This window comes from Cibotium barometz, chromosome 61, assembly GCF_041138505.1.
Source record: "Cibotium barometz isolate CiBa-2024 chromosome 61, ASM4113850v1, whole genome shotgun sequence".
Classification (NCBI taxonomy): domain Eukaryota; kingdom Viridiplantae; phylum Streptophyta; class Polypodiopsida; order Cyatheales; family Cibotiaceae; genus Cibotium; species Cibotium barometz.
The window spans coordinates 21070390-21096019 of NC_141106.1; the positions used below are offsets into that span (position 1 = coordinate 21070390).

At 43.3% G+C, this 25630-nt stretch overlaps 1 protein-coding gene and 1 long non-coding RNA gene across 6 annotated transcripts; one reads left to right on the plus strand and one right to left on the minus strand.

Moving 5' to 3' along the window:
- Positions 1 to 226: 226 nt before the first annotated feature.
- On the minus strand, positions 227 to 25173 carry LOC147604650 (putative pentatricopeptide repeat-containing protein At3g25060, mitochondrial). Of its 5 annotated transcripts, none has more exons than XM_086794479.1 (7): positions 25027 to 25173; positions 9731 to 9853; positions 9529 to 9608; positions 9189 to 9376; positions 1314 to 4231; positions 706 to 794; positions 227 to 606 (listed from the first exon to the last, which is right to left on the minus strand). In XM_086794479.1, the coding sequence occupies exons 2-5, from the start codon at positions 9744 to 9746 to the stop codon at positions 2344 to 2346; spliced, it is 2172 nt and encodes a 723-aa protein (XP_086650605.1). In that variant the 5' UTR covers positions 9747 to 9853; positions 25027 to 25173; the 3' UTR covers positions 227 to 606; positions 706 to 794; positions 1314 to 2343. The 5 variants fall into 5 exon arrangements, with proteins under 5 accessions (XP_086650605.1, XP_086650602.1, XP_086650604.1 ...); XM_086794476.1 differs by having other exon boundaries at positions 706 to 852; XM_086794478.1 differs by having other exon boundaries at positions 227 to 794.
- On the plus strand, positions 628 to 8057 carry LOC147604651 (uncharacterized). The gene is made up of 2 exons (XR_015265280.1): positions 628 to 983; positions 1132 to 8057. It is a non-coding gene; the product is annotated as an uncharacterized LOC147604651 (long non-coding RNA).
- Positions 25174 to 25630: the final 457 nt, after the last annotated feature.

The window sequence follows — 25630 nt, forward strand, 5'->3', positions numbered from 1 at the left end:
CTCTATCTTCTCCCAAAAATAACACAATTCTAGGTAGCGTTAGCCTTCTCAAACAAACTTAGAGTTTTGTGATTGTGCATTTAAGTTAATAATAATAATTGTTTAGATTACATTGTACTCTTTATATTCTATATGGCATCTCAACATCAAGCAAAATTGAATTAACCACAATGTAAGATGTGATCTCTCTCTTCAACTATTGAAAATGCACCGCTACGGCCATTCCTTGCATCAAACATCATCCATAGTTTTCATATAAACCATGAATGTACAGATTCAGTGTGCTCCAGTGAGAGCAGATTAAGCAGCAACATTAGACAAACACACTGAGATTTCAGTAAAGAGCATCCCTATTTGAAGTAAACATTCAAAACAATGCCAATAATTCTTCTCGAGTTTTCCTCTGTCGAAGTTCTTCTTTGCCCTCTTTCTGTTTGCATTACCCTTCCTTTCCACCTTAATACAAGTCAAAACTTATAACTCTTTACACTGCACGGCTGGGCTCCAGGATTCAGATATCAGAGGTGGAGGGCACTCCAGTAGCAACAGCAAGACATTGGCACTCCCACGACCTTCCACCGCACACTCTCAGATTTCTGGAAGCGGCTGTGGGATAGTTTTCAGCCGCGGAAAAAGTCTAGTAAGGTCAAGTGTAACAGTCAGAAACTCAAAAAGCACAAGCTCCGTGCCAAAGTAATAGCCTACTTGTTAGAGCCCATGCCGAATGGCTCACTCATCCCATGGCCTTGGATAAGTGGTACTCCCTTGTGGTAATTGGATGTGTAAGTGTGAATCTCCTCGAAAATAGGATCACGCGCTCGAAAGTAAGTGAAACCTCAAAATACAGCATGCCTGATATGAACAATTTTACCTCGACACTCTTAATCTTGAAACCTTTTCCTTCATTTCTAGTTGACATACTTCATCCAACATTCAATTCTTTGCTCACCTAGTAACCTATGTGAAGATATTGGAGATGTGAGGTAGCACGTGCACATACCCTTTTATATGGGTGAAATCTATTTGTCTGAAGATGTGAAGATATTGGAGATGTGAGGTAGCACGTGCACATACCCTTTTATATGGGTGAAATCTATTTGTCTGAAGATGTGAAGATATTGGAGATGTGAGGTAGCACGTGCACATACCCTTTTATATGGGTGAAATCTATTTGTCTGAAGATGTATGTGAAAGCAAGCAAAGTAGAATTTTATTTACAAGCAATTACCTTAACTAGAAAGTCAAAGATACAAACCACCTCAGCTTAGACTCAGGCTTTGAGCTGATTACAGTAGATCAGTGATTTGATGTACCTCAGTTAGCTAGTTTTGGGTTGAAGTAAGCCGTTTCACCCCATAACAGCAAGCTACTTGAACTGCACAAAGCTCCCTTGAATATCCATTCCAAGTCAGCCATCCAAACTATAAAGCTTCACATTGAAATAAATTACATGAAGGTAGCAAGACATACCAATTATGAAGAAAGGAGCTTGCAGCTTAGAGAAAATACATAACTTGTATAGAACAATCCTTCACCTTTAGCACAGCAGTGTATATTCATAGACTAGCTAGCACAGCTTGAGATGTGAATGCTCAAAGACTTTTGGTTTTTAAATAGAGAACCAGTAAGAAGGAATTTGTAACTCATGTATGTGCTCCGTTATAACAGGGCAGTCCCATGCAATTAACTATCTAAAATCTGCCGTGTTGAGCCTGTACTTAAAGCTGTAAGGAGTTATAATCGTAGAGAAGCATTACCTCGTAACCATTCCGGAAGAGCTCTTCTGAATCCTGATACTACCCATCAAACGGAGTTACAACCACAAAAATATTTGTGCATTGTGATTTGACCTTACTAATCAAAGGGTGAAAGTTCTTCATTAGTATGAGCCATCGGTATACCAACAAGATCAAAGCTCCTAAGGACTTTAAGCCCATAGAAACCTACGCATACAAGGCTGGACCAAACTTCTATGTTTCATTCACCCCCTCAGTAATGTGTCTACATAACATTACCAAAGAATCAGATTGCATCAGGTAAAATTCAATTTTACTAAACTAAAGGGGGTCAGAGACGTGATTGATTGGCTAATCCTTACGATGGTGACACCATGAGCTCATCAACGTCATGACAGCCATGTCTTGCTCCAATTGATTAATCTAAAACCCAACTAATTGATCAAAGACTAGGCAGATGGAAGAAGGGAAAGATTAATCAATGGGAATACGATAAGCATTGTGCACATGATTTGTTTGAAGTATGTTTAGATTAAGGGTTTTGGGTAAAGAATCTGTATTGTTCACACCTTAAGGGTTCTGGGTGAAGAATCTCTGTTGTCCACACCTATATTAACACATGCCCAGCCTCTGCCATTCGCACCTTTAATCTACTTAACTTTGCGTACAATTGGTCATTTTGTGGATGAGTTTGGTCTCCTATAGTGAAATTATGAACTTCATTTTTAGTCTCAATGAAGGCCCTCCCAGGTGTCTTCACCGCACATGCAATTCTTCTCAAATGTTGCATGCTAATGGCATCCATGCACATGTCAGCATCGGAATAAATAGTAGACATGAGCAGATACCCAGAAGCATGATCAGGATCCAACGACATGATGGTGCGAAAGCATCTTCTTCCTACCTCAATATTGCCATATGTTTTACAATTGCCAAGCAAAGAGATCCACCCAGCAATACTGGAAAATAGAGAGGGCATGCTTTGTAGTATATCTTCGGCCTCCACCACGTGCCCAGCACGCCCAAGCAAGTCAATCATGCAGGTGTACTGCTCGAGACTTGGCATAGTGCCATGACCTACTTTGAAGGCTTCAAAGAGGTGGCAACCTTCACCCACTAAGCCCTCGTGACTGCATGAAGACAGAGCATTTACACAAGTCACCTCATCTGGCTTGAAGCCTTCCCGTTGCATGGCGATAAAGCTTTGTAGGGCGGACGTGTAATCATTATGCAGCGTGTATGCTGCCATCATTGCACTCCATATGACCACATTTCTCTTAGATGACTTGTCAAACACCCAACATGCATCCTCAACGCTTCCACATTTGGCATACATGTCAATAAGGCCACTGATAACAAATGCATCTATTTGGGGCCCACTTTCAATCATGTCAGCATGGACTATGTGACCCAGATTCAAAGCTCCTACATCAGTGCATGCTTGCAGGATGCTGACAAAGGTTACATTGTTTGGCTTCACATCGACCTGCTGCATTTGCTGCAGTAGTTGTAAAGTCTTCTCTGGGTACCCGTGCTGAACATGTCCTGCAATCATTGAGCTCCATGTCACCACGTCTTGTTTTGGTAAACTGTTGTACACCTTTTGTGCATCCTGCAGCTGTCCACATTTGATATAACAGTCAATGAGGGTGCTTCCAATATAAATATCAGACTCAAAACCCCATGAGATGACCTGAGCATGGATGCACTTCCCTTGAGCCAGAGCTGCTGCAGTAGAGCACCCTTTCAGGATGCTGACAAATGTGGCAATATTTGGTTCTGTACCATGCTGCTGCATTTTTTGAAATAGCTCAACAGCCTCCCCACTACACCCATGCTGGGCATATCCGGCAATCATTGCAGTCCACGGTAGGGCATCTTGTTTGGGAAGTTTCTCAAAAACCCTGTGTGCATCCTTGAGTCTCCCACATTTCGCATACATCTCCACAAGACAGCTTCCAATATTTACATCTGACTCAAAGCCACTATCAATAGTAAGACAGTGAATGATTTTTCCTTTGGGCAGCACTGACATGTTCACACATGCTTTGAAGACGGCTACAAACGTGTGCTCGTTCACCTTAACTGACTGCTGGCACATTTGCTCGTAAAGCTCTAGGACCTTCTCAAATTGTTGACACTTTATATGGGCAGCCACAAGTGCATTCCATGTCAACACACTTGGCCTTGGGATTCTTTTGAAGACTCGCCATGCATCCAACAAACTTCCACATAGTCCAAATGTCCGGATTAAGTGGCTTCCCCAGAAAGAATGTGGTCCAAATCCGGTTCTAATCATGAGCCTGTCCACTGCTCTAGCTGCTAAGAGGTCTTTCTTGCACATGCAGCCATGTAGAAGGGAAGTGATGATGCTGGCAATACGACATCCTTGCTGTTTTAAACTGTCCACATTTTGTAGAGCCTCATCAAGTTGGCCCTTCTCACATAGTTCCCTCAAACATTCAAGGGAAGCACCACCACTATCTGTTACCACCCTGGATAATGGACTAAAGCAGTATTAAAGCCATAGTTCTAGAATGAACCACCAAAAATCAAAAGGAATAGAAAAGAGCATAAAGGATGTTATGATTAAAAGTTAAGATATAAAGAGTGAGAGGTTATAATGTGAATTTGATCTTTTATTGGGCTCCAATCTTTAAAAAACCCTTTTCCTTATGGCATTTGGTCAGCTAGACCTTCAAGCCTCATGTGAATAATGCATCTTTCCCTTGAAGAAAGTTGACTTAATAGTCAACTTTCTCTATCTGAAAAATGTGGAGCACAGTTAAACTGGTCACTGCAGGGCCTGCATTATGCAGCAGCACTTGCGTCTTGCAAAAGAAAAATTAAGGCTTTGTTCCATTCCCGGCCTGATTTAGCACAGAAAGCACAGAGACGTAATTGTTATATACCAGTGGAAAGATCAAAACTGTAATGTAGTAAAACTAAGGTCAAGAATATGTAAATAATGGGCCATGGGCAAGGCTACTATAAATAGGGCTTTGGGTTCATTGTAGGGATCTTTTGGTCATTCATATCTTGGACACTTACATGTACTCTTGGCTTCTTTCTTGGAGATCATGATCTAGGGTTCATGGAAAGCTTGATAGCCGTCGTCATGGTGAGAGGTTAAATCACTTAGGCCTTTCTTTGATATTTGGTCTGGATCCATTTCAATTGGTATTAGAGCTTTGATTTTGATCCACTTTCTGAATTTTTTTGAAAATCTTTTGAGTTTTCTTGATTTTCTTGATCAAGAAGATGGATATGGTGATTCTGGATGGTTGAATCTCTTCATCTTTGTTGCTTCTAACCTTTTGAAGATTTGATCTTGATTTTGGGATCTTTCAATGCATTTTAGGCAAGAAATTGCAAGAAAATAGCAATTTTCATGTGTTTTTGGCAATTTTCTTGATTTTTTGCATGATATTTCTTCGTACTTTCTTGGATTTTCTTGATGTTGATAGGGAAGAGGGTGGACATGAAAATTTTAACCTCATTTGGCCAATTTCTAAGAGTTTTGTGTGAGTTTTAAACCAAATTTTTAATTATGAGACCAAATTTTGGAGTAAGTTTTGGACCAACATTGGGGGAAATTCACTAATCTTGATTAGTGATCTTAATCAAAACGTTTTTTACTTTCCTCCTCTTCCTTGCTTGGATCTTGGAAGCTTTGGGGCTTCAATCTTCAGTGTAAAGCTAACAAAATCTTAGGGGCTTGATTGAGGAAGATGAAGGCTACATTACAAACTCCATTTTGACCCCCTTTCATGAGGAATACGCCGTGAAGATGTGCTGCACGCTGCCACTGTTTTCAATATTACATGGTGTTTTGAGTAGCTATAAGAGTGTGATTAATGCCTTCTAATTACCCCATACATGATGCTAAGCCATATACAAGGTATTACTAGACATTTAAATACTCTATTCATGGCGATTTTGCACGTGAGGAAGCCATGAAAGCTGTGTGCGTTTCGTGGAGAAGGTGGAGCCCATAATCACAATTTGGTGGCTACAATGCTTAGAAATACCAGTGCTAAGTGTAAGTTAGCTTCCCATCTCAATTTTCTCAATTTCTTCTTGTCTTGCAAATTAGGGTTCCATAAAAATTGGGATTCTTCACTAAATTTTTGAAAAATTTATTCATCAATTTCCCATTTCATACTTGGCTACTTGCATATAGGTGATCAATCATTGCATGAATAGGAGATTTTATGGGAATTTTGACTTCTTTGCATTTTTGAAATTTCTTGAGAAAATTAGGATATGGGATCAGCTTTTCCATGAAATTCTTGCATAATGTTACTATCCCAACCTTCCTCTTCCCATACATGTGCTCAATGCGATTCTACCCAAGATTTAGGGCTTCTTGGCTCTCTTGAATGATTTGGGGTTTTCTTGAAAATTAGGGTTTCCAATTTAAAAAAAATTAGATCGAGGGTGTTAATTCTCTTCTCCTCTCGCTCCTCTACCCTCTCATGTCATTGATTTGCAATAATGATCACAATTTTAGGGTTTCTTGAGAGAAATTTGAAAATTGCCTTCAAGATTAGGGTTTGTGATGAGATTTCTTAAATTTTCAATCCACAATCCTTCTTCCCTTGATCTTCTCTATACAATCATGCTTTGTTTGATCAATTTAGATAAGGGCATTAGGGTTTTGGGAGAAAATAGGGTTTAGATAAAATTCTTGCATATTCATGCTCTCATCCATTTCTATGCTTTCCATTGATTCTTGCACTATTAAAAAGCTAGTTATGTGGTGAGGATACCTTGGCAATTGGTGGAGAGACCAAGGGGAGAATGTCATGAATCCAGTGTGCCATGATTGCCTTGGAAAAGTGGCACATCGGAGGATTAAGTACATGGAGTAAAGACATGGGCTCAACTCTTGCCCTCGGATTTCAAACTTTGGTAGAAGGCTGAGAAGGCTTGGCCAAAAGATCGGCAAGCAAAAGCTCTACACTGACTTACTTCAAAAGCTCTACACCAATCCAATCAAGTGGCAAAGGTTTCAAGGACACTTGGCAATGCAAGAATGCATTTTTGATCTTTTTGGTTGTGCATTGCATCAGGGTTGTTACGAGGCGCGCCTCTAGTCGATGATCGAGGCGTTTGAGGCATACGGACGTATGATTGAGGCACACAGGTCTAAGTAGTTTTTTTTTGCCGATTCTAGATTTTGCCGCCCGTTTTGGAAACTTTGGGACTTGCCTGTTTTTTCCCGTTTATGTCCATTTTCGTCCATTTGAGTCTGTAGACGGAGGGTGGGACTATAAGGGAGGGCCGACAGCCCCTCTAAGCTCTTTGTACCCTATTACCCATAGCCCCTCTAAGCTCTAGCCTCTCACTGTTCACCAACACGCTCTCTCTCCCTCTCAAGTCTCTCATACATACTCTCTCTCCCTCAAGGCAGCCCCTCTCATAGACCACAAGCTAGTGCAGGAGCTCGGCCGAGAGAGGTGACACTCGACAGAGCCACTGAGTTATGCAGAGCTCGACGCCCCAGATCCCATGGCCCTCGCCCATGGCCACGCCACCACAGGCGGATCCGGGCCATCATCTCCCATTATCGCACGACCTTCTCGCGCCAGCTCAGTTTTACCACCTTGAGCACCATGTCACAGCGGCCCATGACGGACGTATTAGGGTGATATGAGAGCTCTCTGCTCATGTACCCAGATCAGATTTTATAGTTCTAGATTTTTGTTATCTTTCTTTATTACTATTTTGTACCCGAGTGATGTACCTCATGGATATGATGTAACCTTTTGGTCTCATAGGTCATTTTGGCCTTTTGAAGACGTTAATACAACTTCTTTCTTTCTTTCTTTCACACACTCTCTCACCCCCTCACACACTTTCTCTCCCTCTCTCACCCGCTTCGCTTCGTTGTTCCCTGTACGCTTCCTGTTCGCTTCGCGTCTCTGTGCGTAGCCGCTGCCTTCGCCCCTGCTCGCCGCCCGCTTCGCTTCGCTGCTCCCTGTTCGCTTCGCGCCTCTGTGCGTAGCCGCTACCTTCGCCCCTGCTCGCCGCCCCCCCCCCTCTCTCTCTCTCTCTTTGCTTCCTTCGCTTCGCCTCCTTCGCTCTCTCGTGTAGCCGCCTCTGGCCTCTCTCTCTGTGGGAAGCGCTGTAGACACGCACAGAGCTCTTCCTATGGCCAAGGGTTAATTAATTTTTTACCCAAAACCAGCCTTTTTCAGCCCAAGACAAGATGGAGAGGATCGACATTGAATTGCTTGCAAGGAAAGCACACATGTGCTGATCGTTGATATCTGAGGCTCCCAGGCTGAAAAGCATCCTTCTTGCATGCTGTTTTCAACTGCAGCACTGAACCACAGGGCTGGACAGAGCTGTAAACAGCTGCCTATGGCAGCGTGCACACCTACATAGGATGGTCGCATGTTTGTACAAGTTTCCAAACATCATCGTTGATTCTATGGGCTGCCCAGGTGCTGAAAACAGGGAATACAGGGCTGGACAGCAGGTATATGAGAAAAGCAACGAGGTTTATCACGTGCTTTTATGGTGCTTTCCATCCCAAAGCTTATATAGGGTTGCCTGCTATTGAACAAGTGGATTCAGAGATGTTTTGGACAGTATGATCGTGGAAAGCAAGTTGCTTTTATGGAGCAAGGGTGTTTTCCATATCCACCTGTTACTTCGGAGAGTTCTATCACGAAAAGCATATTGCTTTTAGCTAATTCGGAGAGATCTGTCATGGAAAGAAGGTTGATGTAACTTGGACTTGGATTTGAACTTGGACTTGGACTTGGATCTCGATCTGGATTTGGATTTGGATTTGGATATTGGATTTGGACTTGGATTTGGATTTGGATTTGGATATTGGATCTGGTACTAGTCCAGTGAGAGATTCTTGTGGGTCATCCCGTGGTGTGCTCGGCATTAGAGATCTCGTGCCTCGACATCAACTCCTTGGGTTTCTACACCAACATATTTGTTTGATTTGGTATTCATTGGTTGTATTGATCCTGGCAAGCGTGCCCATGGATTGTTCTTGAATAAATTCCTAAAAGGGGACGGAGCCTGTTCCCCGCTTAGTGTGGTGTACTGTGCAAAGTTCCCTAACCCCTTCTCTCTCTCCCCCTCTCTCTATATCTTTTGGATACATGGTTGAGTCTGTCACGGCACGCCCCACTGGGCTTACAAATCCCTACACTTCAAATCTAGCTGATATACATGAGTGAGCCTTAAGCCCACAGCACCTCTTGGTTCATGACTGTCTGAAACCAAAATGACTGTCTCTTGGTTCATGACTGTCTGAAACCAAAATGACTAGGAGAGTTGAAATACAATTTCTATCATGCCAAGTTAATCAAATGACTACAAACGAAATGGTTTGAATTATGCTTCTAAAATTTGATTTTTGCTTTGTAAATTTTGTTCAATTATCTAGAACTAAGCACTAAATTTTTTACAGACAAATTATACCAGGCAATCTTGCTTGCAACTCCATCATTCAAAAGAGTGCTTTGATATGCCACCCTTTCACCCCGAGAAGGTGGTGCTTTAGCAAGTAGAGCTAGTTTTGCTTCAACCCAAGGAGGGTTGAGTCGACCATCAACCCACAAGGCCTCTTTTGTCGAAGAATGCACAAAATCTGGAGACTTCTCATTTCTCTAAAAAAAGCCACCAATTCTCAAGTAAGAAACAAATGCAACATCCTTCAGTACACTATAAAGTTACAGACAATGCTTTTCATGCCAATTGTACATAATCAATTCCTCAAATCCCCATGTACATATGTATCAAGATAGCTGAAATCATTCACCTTTGTAGACCTGTTGTCCAGCCACTCAGAAGGATCCAAGAAAAGATCCTGCCACAGCTGCTCTACAGCCTGGGCTTTGCCTGCATGCTTAAACCCAAAAACATGAGACTTCAACATATAACCTAACTTTTCAGACTGAAACAACATTAAGTGTAGTAGTTTCTATTTTTGCAGCAGGCAAGAGTTAAACACTTATACGTACGCATAGCATGGCACATGCTACATGCAGGCTTCTTCCCAATGTGACTTTTGTTGAACAGGATATTGAAAGCGTCGTTTCAAAAATGCACTGTTGCTTTGTGAAGTTGCGAAGGCCACAGAACACCTACAAAATCAAATGCAACAGAACCATGTAACCAGACAAATAGCTCTTGGACTACACAAAAACACACATGATTGGAATGATAAGAGGCCAGTACATATTCCATGATCCCAGATTACTTACTGCAGAAATGCCAATATTGTGGGGAACACTCTACATGAACTTTACAACTTCTTTCCTTGTTCTCATCGGCACATAGAGGTTGGAAAGCATAGCAGTACAGCTCCACCTCAAGCTGTATGGATTGATTACCATCTGCCTAGATCACCTCCAAGCTTGGTAGTGCCTGCTCTGCTGAAGGTGCTGTGTTTTCCTCTTCCCTCTTCTTGGTACACGTGCTGCCGGCTGGTTATAGCAGCGTTTTTTTGCATTATCTCATCTGCGTTTTTGGAGGCAGTGGAGGCAGGTGTTCTTTTCCAAGAATGGTGCCTTCCCACATGGCCTTGAGCCCTTGCTCAGCAAATCTTTGCTTTGTCAAATTTTTCAAACTCATGGGTGCACACTTGGATTCACATCCTCGAGGTGTGTGTGGAAGACAGTTAGTCCTTTCTCGACAGCAGAGGGAGTCTATGACTTTGTGCCAATTCAGTATAGTTTTGCTTGTGTACAGGTGTTTCCTTTAGGTTCTCAGGGTGTTCACCTTGAGAGGGGGATATGGTTACTTGAGCCACTCCTATTCCCCAGGCAGATGGCCTTCTGGATTACAGGGTACAGGCACAGGAATCTTCATCCCTAGGATGAGCATTGATTTGGGAGCTTGGTGTACAGGTTGATATCGGCATTCATGCAGAGGCAGGCCAGGTCACTTGGTGACAAGAGCTATTGTCGAGGTTCACAGGTACTTGCTTAGTTGCAGGATGGGAACAAGATGCATGGCAAGTGTATAGGTTCATTGGGTACAGGTAGGTACCAGTGGAGCAACAGTTTGGAGCAGATGATTGACATTAGATTGTGCTTTGGGATGATGAGTTGTGGATGGTTGGTTCCACATAGACACGTGACTAGTTGGTTGGGAGCTTGCCAGCTGGGGGTGTCAGGTTTTGGCAGGAGAGCTTTCTTGAGCTCAGTGCCATAGTTAACACCAAAGAGCTCAGGGGGTGTTGCCATGTGATTGGGTGACTCATAGGGGTGTGTGAGTAGTAGTCCCATCACATGACGGCGAGTTATGGATACAAGTTTTAAACGTCAAGTGCCAGCAGGATTGTCAGCTACAGTGCTAGAGGTATGTTTCTTCCCTTGGAGTGTTAGCAGGACAGAGAGGCATTCTTTGACCGAGGGATACATGGAGATCCGGAAACCTTGTATCTGGAGATTGGTGCTCAACAAGCTCAGAGTTGGAGACTTGAGTACCAGGGCTGATGTAGACATTGTGGGCCTCTAGGGTGTCTAGAGGGGGTGCCAACAGGGAGACAATTTGGCGGTGTTCTCTCATGAGCAGATTTTTTCTTGGAGGTAGAGAGTCAGACAACATCCTTTCTTGGGTTGAAGAGGGAGCACATTGTGTGGACTGGTGTGATACAAATTGGGTTGGAGATATGGACATCTGGTGGTTCATTTTTGGATTTTGCTGGACTTCTGGATCGGGAGAAGTTTCTTGGAGTACGTGGCAGAGGCGGGAACAGATCGACTTCTCGACTTGCTTTGGAGGTTTCCTTTTCCAGCTCCTTGGACCAGTTTCTCTCCCAGGATCTGAGAGGGGGTGTTAGCATTATTCATCTCTTGGTAGTGTGCCCAAGTTGTGTATCAAGGGTGCCCAAATTTTTCCCGGGCAACACCTTATTTTTTCCTCATGTTCAGGCCCTTGGTTGTAGGGTTGGCCACCCATTATCACTTGTTTGTTTTTGTCCAATCATGGGTCTTTTTCTAGAGCCAATTGGCCAGCTCTACAAGAAGCTATATAAGGCCATGCTCTTATTCACTTGGAGATACCTTGACAAGGGCTTTCAAGCCCGGAACCTGAAACTAGCGGCGGATGCCCGGGGAACTAGGGCCTTTTACACACTTGTTGATACCATCAATGCATATTAAAACACTTAAACATGGCCACAGCCTTAACACATATCCATCATCACTTTGCATAAAACATAAAGCTGGACAAAACATCCACAAATGCTGAAAATGGAGCTTGCACGTGTGACACCGCATAGAGGCCGGAATGGGTCGACCCTACCCTTGGAGTATTTTATTACCCAAGGAGCTTGCACGTGTGACACCGCATAGAGGCCGGAATGGGCCGACCCCCCCCTTGGAGTATTTTATTACCCAAGGAGAATAATTTCATGTACAAGCTTTGAGGGCCTTACTCTCCCCACGGGAGATGCCGGATTATCCACATACAAATGCCATAACACAACCCAACACGAGGCAACCAAGCCGGAAGATAGGCTGTAGAAATGCCGAGCCAACAACAGAATCCATATACCTCCGTGTGGGTACTGATTCTTCCCCAAAAACTACGGGGAGAGAGAGAGAGAGAGAGAGAGAGAGAGAGAGAGAGCTGTATTAACATCTACTAGAGGAGGCCGAATTCGACCTATGAGACAAATCAATGTACACTCCCACCTATAATTTCAATGATGACTTCATCCTCTGTCAAAAGATTTCAATAAAAACACAGTAGCCATCATTAGGGCAGCTTGTAACGGTGGTAGAGGCTAGTGTGCAGCAAGAGAGCCTCCATTAATGAAGAGAGAGGACTCCAATTTATAGATTTGGGCCTCCCATGAGCTAAAATGGCAAGAGAAGGCTACAATGACAAGTGGAGAGCCACACAATAGCTGAAGTGACAAGTGTGAGGCCACTTGTCTCACTTTGATCCACTTTCTAACAAGTGTCAAGCCACTTGTCTCACTTTGGTCCACTTTCTTGCCACATGTCCCAATCTAAGAGATGGGTCCTTCCATAAACTCTCTCTCTAAAAATATCCCAACTGGTAGACATTCTGTCACATAGGCACTTTGCCAACTCTTGGTATCTGCTCAATTCCAGATGTAAGGACACGAACAGAATTTCCATCGGAGTCGGGCCAAAAATAGCAACTCTCCTAAATTTTAGGAGTGTGGTCCTTTGTATTCTAGGATAATCCCCCATTCCCAAAGCTTGTACTTTCCAAATATTTAAACATCCTGGAGTCCACCAGACCCCTTTCAGACTGGGAAATGTCCAAGCTAGTGACAAGTCCTCCCTCAGTGGAGTTGCTCATCATGCCCTCACTTACGCGGACCACGCCTTGCACAGGATTGTTTGTATCATTGCTTCTTCATCATTATGCAGATTCGTTTTCTTTCTCTCTGTGCCTATGTCTCACGCTTTCCACTGCGCACTTTTGACAAACAAAGCTTGAATATTTGTAATGTGCAAGAACGACGAGGAGATTGTGTGTGTTTTTTTTTTTTTGGGGGGGGGGGGGGGGGGAAGGGGGGTGGGGGGAAGGAAGGAGTGAAGAGAGAGGGAAGCAACCGTTTGCAGGCTAAGGGCACTAGAGGGAAAGGTCTGAGGTTATATATCTTAGACCTTTCTTTAGATAAAATTGGCCACATTAAGCAGCCTATTCAATAAATAGGTACACATGATACGTTTGTGTGAATCATAATATTGTGCAGCTACTTAACGAAAACAGAATTAAATATATATCCCCACTATTAAAAGCTATTTACAATAAATAAAGCTTGTGCTATTAGAGGCAACAAGCAATATATATATATATATATATACCTAGATGAATCCAGGAACATGCCCAAATTCACCTTTTAGGAACGTGCATGTTATATACTCATGGTAGTCAACCCACAAGACTATATAACTATCAACTCCATTATGCATAGTATGGACTAGATCCTACGACATCCCCATTAACGTCATCAATGCCCAATAGAGGTGCAGAACTCTGTATCAAGATATACTCTCACATACGCACTCCACACACACACACACACACACACACACATAAGAGCATATATACACCTAGATGAATCCAGGAACATGCCCAAATTCACCTTTTAGGAACGTGCATGCTATATACTCATGATAGTCAACCCACAAGACTATATAACTATCAACTCCATTATGCATAGTATGGACTGGATACTACGACATCCCCACTAACGTCATCAGTGCCCAATAGTGGGTGTAGAACACTGTATCAAGATATACTCTCACACACGCACTCCACACACACACACACACGAGCATATATTCACACAACGCCCTTCGTATTGAGTTTCTGTCAAAACTCCAGAGATGCAGGCAGACTCAGCCATAATGAAGCCTAGCACTAAGGGAAGTAACAAATAGAAAGAAATAGTACAACAAATAAGTACTTGATAGGACAAATGCACCGCTAAAGATAGAAAGAATAAGCACAATATCAACTGGCCGCAACTCGGACGAAAACAAGCAATAGTAAAACAAATCTTACATGTTTGTAAACAAAGAGCTTGTGTTGATTAGTGATAGAGCTCATGTCCTTCTATAAGACCGTCTAGGAATAAAATCCTACTCATGTCTCTTTTGTAAAAAGAATGCATCATTTGTAAGAAGTATCTCTAGAAAGTAATCGCCTTGTCCTACTAATTAATCCATAGAATAAGAAGAAGCATTATTATGCGAGGCAAGATGAATTTCAACATCACCTTTAGATATATAAGGAGCCAGTATAATGTGAGGTATAATGAATTTCATCATCAACTACTTGAGAATGCAAGCTGGAGTGAATCATAGAAAGTGATCAAATCCATGATGGATTAAGACAATTAATTAACACAAATAGGGATTAAGGCTAAAACAAAAAATAAGCATAAACAAACCTAAAATCTCATTGCTAAATTCCACTTAAAATGAGCTAACTTATAGCTCTATCTTCACAATCATCCTCCCAGATGTCTCTATCAACTCGCACTAATCACTCCACCTCCCATGATTCTCTCAATCACATGACTCACTCCTAGAATCTCTCAATCACCCTTTTCACCCTTTTCACTCACCTCCCATGATTCCCTCGATCACATGACTCACTCCTAGAATCCCTCAATCACCCTTTTCACGTTTTACATTTCCACCGACCACATAACGTTTGGACACAACCACTTACAAATTCTTAAGGTTCTTTAGACCTTCACACATGCGCACACACAAGGCTAATGAGCTCCCCTTCAAACACACACACCGTCCATCACCATAGTTTCCACCACTCCCCCTTGCTGATGAGTTCCCCTTATGTCACTGCATCTATGTCCCTATACTCTGAGTCACAACGTTGTTCGTAGAAAGGCAAGTTAACTCCACTTCCTGTGCCCTTTCTTGAAACCTTGTCCACCCTCAAAAACTGGGGTCACAATGTTGTTCATAGACAAGGCAAGTTAACTCTACTTCTTGTGCCCTTTCTTGAAACCTTGTCCACCCTCAAACACTAGGGACACTTTACACATTTGGTGGGCAAAGTGACAGACACACATGAGGTAGGAACCATGCCCTTACACATTTACTCATCCATGTGATAAACTGAGTGTCCAAACTAGCTCTTCGCACACATTATAGCACAAAATTACAACCATTTTGGACCAGAAATCCAAACAAGGCACCCAAACACAATTGAAACATGCGAGTCATACCCCCCCTTAATCACAAAAGTCACTATCAATGTAGCCATCATTTCTCAAACAAGAGCTGCTAAAGCATAGAACAAGATGGTGCCAAATGGTGCCATCAAAGTGTCGTTATGTCCATCTTTTTTTAAACCTCTAGCTCTTGCATTAGTTTTTCGTTGTGTTTGGAGTCCCTCAAATTCTTTGCTGCCACTCCTGCTGCAACCTTCTCATCCAGCCTTGCTCCTGTCCAGCCCTCCTATCAACTTTCTGGATTTCGGTCCTATTCCAGCAATCCTCCCTTGTTCTTTCCCACCGTCCGAATTCTAGTCCTCCTTTCCATGGGGAATTATTTAGCTACAGATGGGTGTGGGAGCCTCCATGACAGCTTTCAACTTCTGCAGATACTCCTCTCACACCCCCTTAAGCTCATTGGCAATCAAGCTCTCAGACTTCTCGGCACTCATTTACATCTAGTACTGCAAGTCGTGCTTCCGCTTTCACTAATTCACCTTGTGCCTGTCTGCTCTTTGCTCCACAATTTTTATTATTTCTTGATGCTCCTTCAATATCTGATTTGTTTCGGCCTCTGTGCTTTCAAGTCGGAGAGGAGTTTTGTCCAGATTCTGTTTTATCTTCAGTCTTTCCTGTTCGTCTGTATACAGTGCCTTTCAACTCCTCAACTTCCCTTGCCATCCCTTTGTTTGCCTCTTGTAAGCCCATCACCTGTAATTGCACCTCCATGTGCTGGGCCACTTCTCCCTTCGGTTTTTTCACGTCTTCCGTCAAGGATCCCTTCTAATTCCAGACGTCATGCAATGCCTAGATGCACTCAACATATGCAACTTCCTTCTCTTTGAGATTTGTTTGCATTCTTTGAATTTCTCCTGGCCCTTCCAACATTGTTACAACAACGCCTTCTTTATACCTTTATTTGGTGAGATCTTTAGCATCTATTCACAAAAGTAGAGAGAGAGAGAGAGAGAGAGAGAGAGAGAGAGAGAGAAGAGAAAGTAGACGACACAATATTGGGTCCCCCCCTACAAGCAAGAGTATTTGTTAGCAGTCATCTCCTGTCTGTATAGTATACACCAGGGCCTCTATTGTGGGTGTGCCCGCCCATTTTAGGTGTTCCCCCATTTTTCCTCACTTTCCATAGTATTTTCCCATTTTTGCTAGCTGTGGGAGGGCTATCGGCTGTGTCTACTGCTGGCCGATTAGACTGGTGCTACACGACTAAGTTCAGTGCTGGCCGACTGATTTTTTCTCTGGCTAACTGTGTTATTTGCTGGTCGTGAGCATCTCTGGCTGTTGTCGGTTGTTTATGGGCTAACCGACCAGCAGCCTGGGGCCATATATATTGGCCCTGCCCCCCACACTTCTCTTGTATCATTCCAAGATTTTCTAGTGTATATAGCAGAGTATATACAGCTTCTCTCTCTCTCTCTTTTCTGCGTTTTGATCTCTACAGCAGCTCATTTGCCTCTCACTACTCAGCATTTTACTCCTCTTTGATGACCAGTGGGGGCAGGCTCAGCACCATCACATGGGAGGAGCTTGTGCCTATGGTCTTGGACCAAGAAGAGCGATTTACGAACCCTCCTCTTTGATGACCAGTGGGGACAGGCTCAGCACCATCACATGGGAGGAGCTTGTGCCTATGGTCTTGGACCAAGAAGAGCGATTTACGAACCCTCCACAGGGCGGAGGTTCTGAGGCCTTGATTGGCCAACTGTCGAAAGGCCATAATAACAACAATAAGGGCAAAGGGAAGTCTTCATTGGAGAAGTCTTCTGAGAAGAAGCCCGACTCAGACCGTGATAAATTGAAGGCCGAGAAGATCTGTAACGATTGTGGCGAGAAAGGCCACTATTGGAGAAAGTGTCCCAAGCGGACTCGGAAGAGTGCTGATTCTTCAACTTCAGCTGCAAAGACTCTAGCCTTTGTGCACTTGGAGATTTTGGACACACATGCTTCATCTTCTTCGAGCGAGGAGGCAGTTGGTTTCACCGCCAGGGATACTCGGGAGTGGATTCTCGATAGTGGTGCTTCCAAGCACATGACTCCTTCCCGAGAGTTTTTACAGGATCTTAAACGACAGTCATGTCGCATTTCCATTGGCGACAATTCCACTATACCGATTCACGGTGAGGGCAGGATGGAGATTATTCCTGATGGCAAAGGGGGAAAGGAAAGCATTCCTCTCGTGTTCTTTATGTCCCAGCACTTGGTTTTCATCTATTGTTAGTGCATGAGGTTTGCACAATTGGCTTCCGGGTGGAGTTTGAGGAGCATTCTGTTGCTCTACGGGACGAAGAAACAGGCCTTTTCATCTATTGTCAGTGTATGAGGTTTGCATGATTGGCTTCCGGGTGGGATTTGAGGAGCATTCTGTTGCTCTATGGGACAAAGAAACAGGCCAAGTTGTATGGCAAGGCGGAGTGGAGAACGCATAGTTGTCACGGTGCGAAAATATGATACCGTACGATACGATACCATACGGGAATTTTTGGTACGATATGAAATTTTCGGATACCGTCGATAAAATACGGTTTTTATTTTTTACACTTACAACCTATGGAGCTTCAAGCTTGAGTGTGAGGAAAGGTTGTGAGGGGAGGAGTCTACAGTGCTTGAGGAACCAGAACATGGATATGTGTCTCTCCCAGTTGGATCTCCCGATTGTCTCCAAAAAAGAACCTGGATGGGTAATGCAATACCAAAGGTCTCCCAGTGTAGCGTTTATGACTAAGGGACCGCCCTTGCACAAATAGGAGTTGGTACACACTCACTTATGTGGACCTCTGCAGACCCCATCCTTGGGAGGTTCTTTGTACTTTATGCTACTTGTTGACGATTGTAGCAAATTCACATGGGTTTATTTCCTTTCCCAGAAGAACGAGGCTTTTGCTCGGTTCAAGGAGTGTCATGTTATGGTGGAGAAAGATTCTGGATTGCAGATAAAGACTCTTCAGGCTGACAAAGGAGGAGAGTTCTCTTCTAATGCGTTTATGCGGTTTTGTGCAAAACATGGCATCACGCGGGAGCTTGCCAATACAGGTTCACCTTCAGAGAATGAAGTGGTTGAGCGAAAGAACCTGACTGTGGTGGAGATGGCGAGAACGATGTTGGAGCATCGTGATCTTCCTCGTCCACTTTGGGGAGAGTCTGTGGCTACGGCTGTCCATATCCTCAACCGATCTCCGATGACTTCAGTACCAAAGATGACTCCATTTGAGGCTTATTTTGGCAAGAAACCAGATGTCTCCCATTTCCGTGTGTTTGGGAGTGATGCCTATGTTCCCATTTCCGTGTGTTTGGGAGTGATGCCTATGTTCCCATTCCAAAGAAGTAGAGGGGGAAGCTTGACTCGAAGTCCTAGAAGCTTGTATTTGTGGGATATCACTCTCTTTCCAAAGGCTACAGGTTGTATGACCCAGAGTGGAACGAGGTTGTTGTTAGCAGAGATGTCGTCTTTAATGAGCATGTTCCAACTTCCACTATTGATGAGCCACCACTTCTTGGAGACCTCGATGAGTCTGAGGATCCAGTCTATTATTCCAGCTAGACAGTCTCAGTCAATTGTTGAGGTTGAGCCCGAGGCTGGAGATGAGCGCCAACAACAGCAAGAGGCTCCGCGTTCTGTTTGAGTACCTAGGTGGTTGTTAGACACCCTTCAAGAATCAGGTGTTATAGAGCTTTCCTCTAAGTGGACCACAGAGGACAGACCTCAAAGATCACACAGAGTTTGTGACAAAAGCCATTCAGCAGAGCTCTTGAAGGTAAACTACGCTTTGATGTCTCGTATTATGCGGGACAAAGAGCCCACTTCCGTGAGGGAAGCTCTTTCTCAGGATACTTGGAGGAAAGCCATGCAAGTGGAACTGGATGCCATAGAGCAGAATTAAACTTGGGAGTTGGTTCCAAGGCCGTCAAAACGGTCAGTCATTGGTGTCAAGTGGGTCTTTAAGACCAAGTATACTCTGATAGGTCGGTGGACAAGCACAAAGCCAAACTTGTGGCTAAGGGTTATGCTCAACGGCCTGGCATCAACTATGAGGATACCTTTGCACCGACAGCGAGGATGACCACGATTCTGACCATTCTTACCCTTGCCTCTTCTCAACGGTGGCCCGTATATCAGATGGATGTAACACTGTGTACCCCAGTGCAGGCTGCACGTGACAAACATGCACTTTTGTAAGTAGTTTATGGCTCCTTGAGTCCAATCCATGTCAATTGTTTCAGAAAATCTCGAGGCGATTTGAACTGTTGGCTTTGGGACAGCGGCGTTTCTAATTGACCTTCAAGCTTCATGCTGCTACTCCACGCCAATACTTGGCTTTGTGCTTCTTGTTCTAAGAGCCTAATGTGATTTATAGCTTGTGTCCTACTACGCGCTTCCGGCTTGCTGCTCTACTCTAATTCCAGCTTCTTGTTTCACTTGCTTCCGCTCTTCCTTTCTCCCAATTCAAACCCTCTTTTTCTTTCCTTGTCTAAAGCTAACAATCGATGCTTGTTCTGAATTGAGGAGACAAGGGTGGCATGGCCACTACCTTGGACAATACCAGCTCTTCATGTTCTTCACCTTCTGTAACTTGTGTTTCTTGTTGGCCTACTGCCTTTACTCCATGAAACAGGGCTTTTAGATACCCTTCAAACTTAAATTAATTATTGGGTTTGGACAGTTTGGTGATCTGTCCCTTGAAGAGGTTGTAGAGAATTTCCACCCATGCTACCTTGGTTCTAGCCTCTACAACCTTAACCATGCCACAGTCTTTTCTTGATATGCAATAAGGTTTGTGGGTCAAATTTATCATCTCAACCACAAACTTCATCTGCTTTTGCCTATTTTTGTCAGGGTTTCCTCTTATCTTGTTCTCCTTTGAAAGGACTGAATTGCACGATGAGGTCCTCTTCTTGTGCCGCTTTGATCTTTGCCTCTTCTTTTGCAAGTAGCCCGAATACCTCTGCCGCATACTGCGGCATGAATTTGTTCTTCTCCCCTGACTGGAGTGTAATGGTGTCAGAGCTCTTCAAGTGCTCTAGTTGCTCCTCAGCTCTAAAGTTATGTTGGGGGAGTTCCGCAAACCTCTTGAGCCCGACTTTGTTGAGCCACTCTACATGCTTGTCTCCTTCCCTGTGAAGGGTCGAGGTGAAATATTTGAATTCCACCATCCTACTTGACACAACAAAACTAGAGGTGGGCGAGAGGGAGTTGTCACAGTTCGGAAGAAGGTATAAAGTCAGAAATACTGCAAATCCAACACAATCACAGTTGCAGATGTCATGTGCATCCGTTCATCCCAATGCTCATAGACATGTATATTCTCATTAGCAAATATATGGGTAGATTTAGGAGCAGATTTTGCAGCCCTACAAGCTCCCGGAAGTGCCCAAAACATAGCCCAATGGTTGGGACACCTTTTGGGCATAGTTTGGACACAAAATATGACTGTTTGGACAATGTTTTGTGGGAAAAATAGGCAAAACCGACTTGATTACGAATTCATTCCTTTTTCCTATAAATAGGATCATTAGGCATTCATTAGAATCATCATTCAAAGATCAAGAGGATCCATTTGTCAGAGTCTACAAGGCAGCAAGGACACAGTGGTGGATCAACACGAGCTTCTCTTGTTCGATTGCAAGTAGAGGGTTGCAAGGATCTTGGGTATGCATCATGAAGCTGTGAATCAGCAAGATCATTGTATATATAGCATGTTTTGGCAATATACAGTAGATTAGGTCTCTCTCTCCTTCTCTTTTGTGTCTTTGCTAAATAGGATTAGCGTTATCTTCTTTGCTTAGCGTTAATCATGAACACGCTTCCGCAACGCATGTTACATTGGTATCAGAGCTTAGGTCATCCTAGGACAGCCCTTAACTTATGTTTGGTGCATGCTGAATTAGGGTTTTTGAAATTAGGGTTTGCATTTTAGGGTTTACGAGCAAGATTAGGGTTTGCGTTTTTGCGTTAAATCTTCGTTTTTGCATCAGCTTTTTGCTCATTTTCAGCATAGTATAGTGCTAGAAAGTCTAGTTTTCAGCCTAGCATGATCCTAAGGAGTTTAGAAAGCATGTAGAACTCTAGAGTTAGGGTTTTTGGGCTGATTACAACAGAAAAAACAGCAAAATAATATCATGCGTTCAGAGGCAATGGACGATGACTTTCTCACGACTTTGCAGAGTCGTCGGAGACAAGAAGATAAACGATACAAAAGGGAACAAGAACGCTATGCTCAGTATGAACAAATCATCGTTGGGGCCAGGTTTAGGCAACAACTCATAGAAGAGCTTCAAGAAGAGGTGCGTCAAGACCCACTTCTATACGAGCAAAGATGGACACAACTCAAGGAGACATGGGCACAATTCATGGCAGCATCAACAAAGGCCAAGAAGGAATCACCTAGGGTTGTAAAGCAGCCCATGACCGAGAGCGTTTACCACGAAAAGAGAGCTTCTAATACAAGAGTTCTCGGGAGACGTGATCACAAAAAGAGGTGTTTCCGAGGAGGTGCCATTACCCGGGATGCACATGCCAGAACCAGAACCAGAACCAAAGCCAAAGCTAAAGCCAGAAGCCAAACCGAAACCAGAACCACAGCTCGCGCAAGTGGATCTTTCCAAATCCTATTTGGAGGAGGATGAGGTCAACCCGATAGTTCCCAAGGAGGTGGATCTCTTCAAATCCTATTTGGAGAAGGATGAGGTCATCTCGACAATTTCAAAGGAGTTTTCAGAAGATCTAAAGACCAAGCCAGAGAACTTGAAGACCAAGTTAGAGAGCTTGGGGATTGAGCCGATGGATATGAAGTGCAATCTTCAATTGAACCAGAACGAAATCGGAGCAAAGGTGTATGGATTACCCCAGTGCTCCAAGCTTAGCAAAAGGGGATGTCATGTGCATCCGTTCATCCCAATGCTCATAGACATGTATATTCTCATTAGCAAATATATGGGTAGATTTAGGGGCAGATTTAGAGCAGATTTTGCAGCCCTACAAGCTCCCGGAAGTGCCCAAAACATAGCCCAATGGTTGGGACACCTTTTGGGCATAGTTTGGACACAAAATATGACTTTGGACAATGTTTTGTGGGAAAAATAGGCAAAACCGACTTGATTACGAATTCATTCCTTTTTCCTATAAATAGGATCATTAGGCATTCATTAGAATCATCATTCAAAGATCAAGAGGATCCATTTGTCAGAGTCTACAAGGCAGCAAGGACACAGTGGTGGATCAACACGAGCTTCTCTTGTTCGATTGCAAGTAGAGGGTTGCAAGGATCTTTGGTATGCATCATGAAGCTGTGAATCAGCAAGATCATTGTATATATAGCATGTTTTGGCAATATACAGTAGATTAGGTCTCTCTCTCCTTCTCTTTTGTGTCTTTGCTAAACATAGGATTAACGTTATCTTCTTTGCTTAGCGTTAATCATGAACACGCTTCCGCAACGCATGTTACACATATATCATGGCATCATACATCCATGTCCGATACATCATGTCATAACATAAATATCATGATCACATCAAGAGAGATTCCTCCATAATACACAACACTAGGGGTCGAAGATGGGCCGACACCCCCCTTATGTAAATTGTATTACCAAAAAAGTGTTCTTGTACAAGATGTTGCGGTAGCCAGGAGAACCACATCAACCAGTCTCACCGAAAACCAGTACACATGAAATAAAAAATCAAACAAAAGAGTTTCTTAGAGCATCGCTCCTCAAAACAGGAGCTGTGCACCGCTCCAATCAAGAGTAAGGAGTGCCTACTGCTGTTAATTGTGCAAGTTTGTGTGAACTATAGTACCCATTTGAATCTATGAAACACTATGACATGAGGGCTCAATGGTAAAGTGAACACATTGGTGCATCATGATGTGCTAGACACACTCCGAACATTTCACAGACAAAACATATTGAACATAATAGATTGAATCCATTATGTAAAAGACAACAGTCAACTCCAAAATACACAGTCTAGCATCCACTTCTCACTTAGGTAAAATCAGATTCCTAGCTTCATCACCAGGACCAACTATCGTCATACAACAAGGCGTTCTCCTCACAAGACTAGACTAATTAATGACAGCAACATACAACACATCTCAATACACCCCTTCTCCCTCTCTAATTCCTCTCTCTTTTCTTACCCTATGCTAAACCTTTTTGTCCATCTCAGCTTATCCCAGTACTGCCCGTTACAAAAAAAGATTGTCGGCTCATGATGAGGCCTTCATCATCTACCGTGCCCTACTGGAAGTAGAAGATAGCCAACATCAACCAATGTTTGTGGAGAAGCTAACTTCCAACAACCTAGGTTGTGATTGAGAATGCACAGGCGAAAGCATAAACAAGACAAGAGAGAGAGTAGAGAGAGCTTATGGGCAGGATCACCTTTTATATTAGCTTAAAGCTTTACAATGGCAATTGGCCAGCAAGAGAATGTTGAACTTGTGCAAGGGAATGGATGGAATAGTGAGAAATGGGGAAACTCCTTATTTAGTCCATGTGTGAGCTAACCGACTGCCTCTAGGGCTAGCCGACTAGCACAGGACAAATAAATAGGAGAAAAATATATAAAATACCCTAAAATAGGTACAAACCCAAAACACTGAGATGCATAAATTCTAACACCCCTTGTGCAACTCATAGTGTGCAAGAGTCATAAGAAGATAAGTCGATGAAGATGCAACCATGGACCCTCCAACACTCCGAATACTGGAATCACCTCGGAGAGAGCACCCACCAACCTATTTCCTCGAAACAAAATGCCACCACGAACAACAAGGAACTTTACTTGGCTACGAATTCCTACACAAGTGTGCAGTGAACTCCAAGCATAGATAATGAGTTGCTGGACACACTACGCCCATAATCCCCAAGAGTGGACAGAACACATCACGTCCCAAAAGCCTCGAACAATGAACTCGGAACAAATCCAGTTCATAATCTCTGCTATACAAAAGATCTCCCCTCCCTTAGCCCTCCTTGTTGATGTGGCGTTTCCGTTTCCGTTTCAGCTCTCCTCTAAATTTTCGTTTATGTATCCGTTTCCCCGTTTCCCTCAACTATGATGCATAGGCATTCCAACTGTCAGCATTCACCATTCCAGATGAAAGCAACAAGGTGTACAATTCCACCACTAGCGCTATCAAAACTATATACATACAATTGACTACTATTCTCATGCACGTGCTTGTACATGTATGCTCTTCTGTGTGCATAGTAAAAACCAGGAGAAAATATAAGCACAAACTGACAAATATATTTCAGGCTATGTGAAACCACTGATTAAAACAGAAATACAGCACTATGGGGTTCTGTGCATGAGAAATCACAAGTTTCAACTTTCAAAATAGAAATTCGGCTTAATTTTGGCCCCAAAAATTGCGGATGCAAGGCAAGTCTGCGCAAGCGTGAGGTTGTGAGGGTGGATGTGAGTGGATGGATGCACATGACGCGTGTGTATGTGTATGCATGGCAATAACCATTTCACCCAGTTCCACGCGCTGCATTGCTTTGATTAATGTAAGTTATAACGCTCTATGCACTCTGCATTATTGTCTTCTTCACAAACCTCAATGTAGAAGAGGTCACGGATGACTTCTCGGTCGCGTGTATTCTTCAGCGCACGTCTATACAGCAATCGTACACGCTGCTGCTGCTTAGCTCGGTATGCGGCGAGGGCAGCAGAACAGACGCTCATGCTTTCGGAAAGCAGGGTTTACTCCATTTCACATTAGCAATTTGCTATCGCCGCTACCAAAATTGGCCTTTCAAACGCCGTCCGGGCCCAGTCTATTTTGCCAGAAATCCAAGCACATGGTCAGCCAGGACATGGTCAGCCACGGTCAAACCTCCCTTTTTCACTTGGCAGCTTCTAAAATCTTAGTAAACCTCTAAAAAGATAAGGTGAGAAGTCGAAGTCTTCAGTACCTTTTTCTAGAGATAACCAAGAAAAACTAGAAGTTATGGATCCAATCTCAAGTACAAGGAAAACAAAGATGAAGGGGCAAGATCATTGGTTGAAAACACGTAAAATTTAAAAAAGAAGGGGAGTCCAAGCGTTTGATGTCCTGCACATTGTCCTTGAATAAGCTCATTCATTTCACAATACCTCCTCCAAAGCTGTTGTGGGACACAGCTCTAGCTTGTACAAATGCACATTAATTATGGTTGAA

What these genes read in the sequence shown, in the direction of transcription:
- LOC147604650 (XM_086794479.1), bottom strand. An exon ending in TGGACAACAGGTCTACAAAG is followed by an intron (nt 9,377 to 9,528) that starts GTGAATGATTTC and finishes GGCTTTTTTTAG; the next exon opens with AGAAATGAGAAGTCTCCAGA. An exon ending in GTTGCAAGCAAGATTGCCTG is followed by an intron (nt 4,232 to 9,188) that starts GTATAATTTGTC and finishes TCCATTATCCAG; the next exon opens with GGTGGTAACAGATAGTGGTG.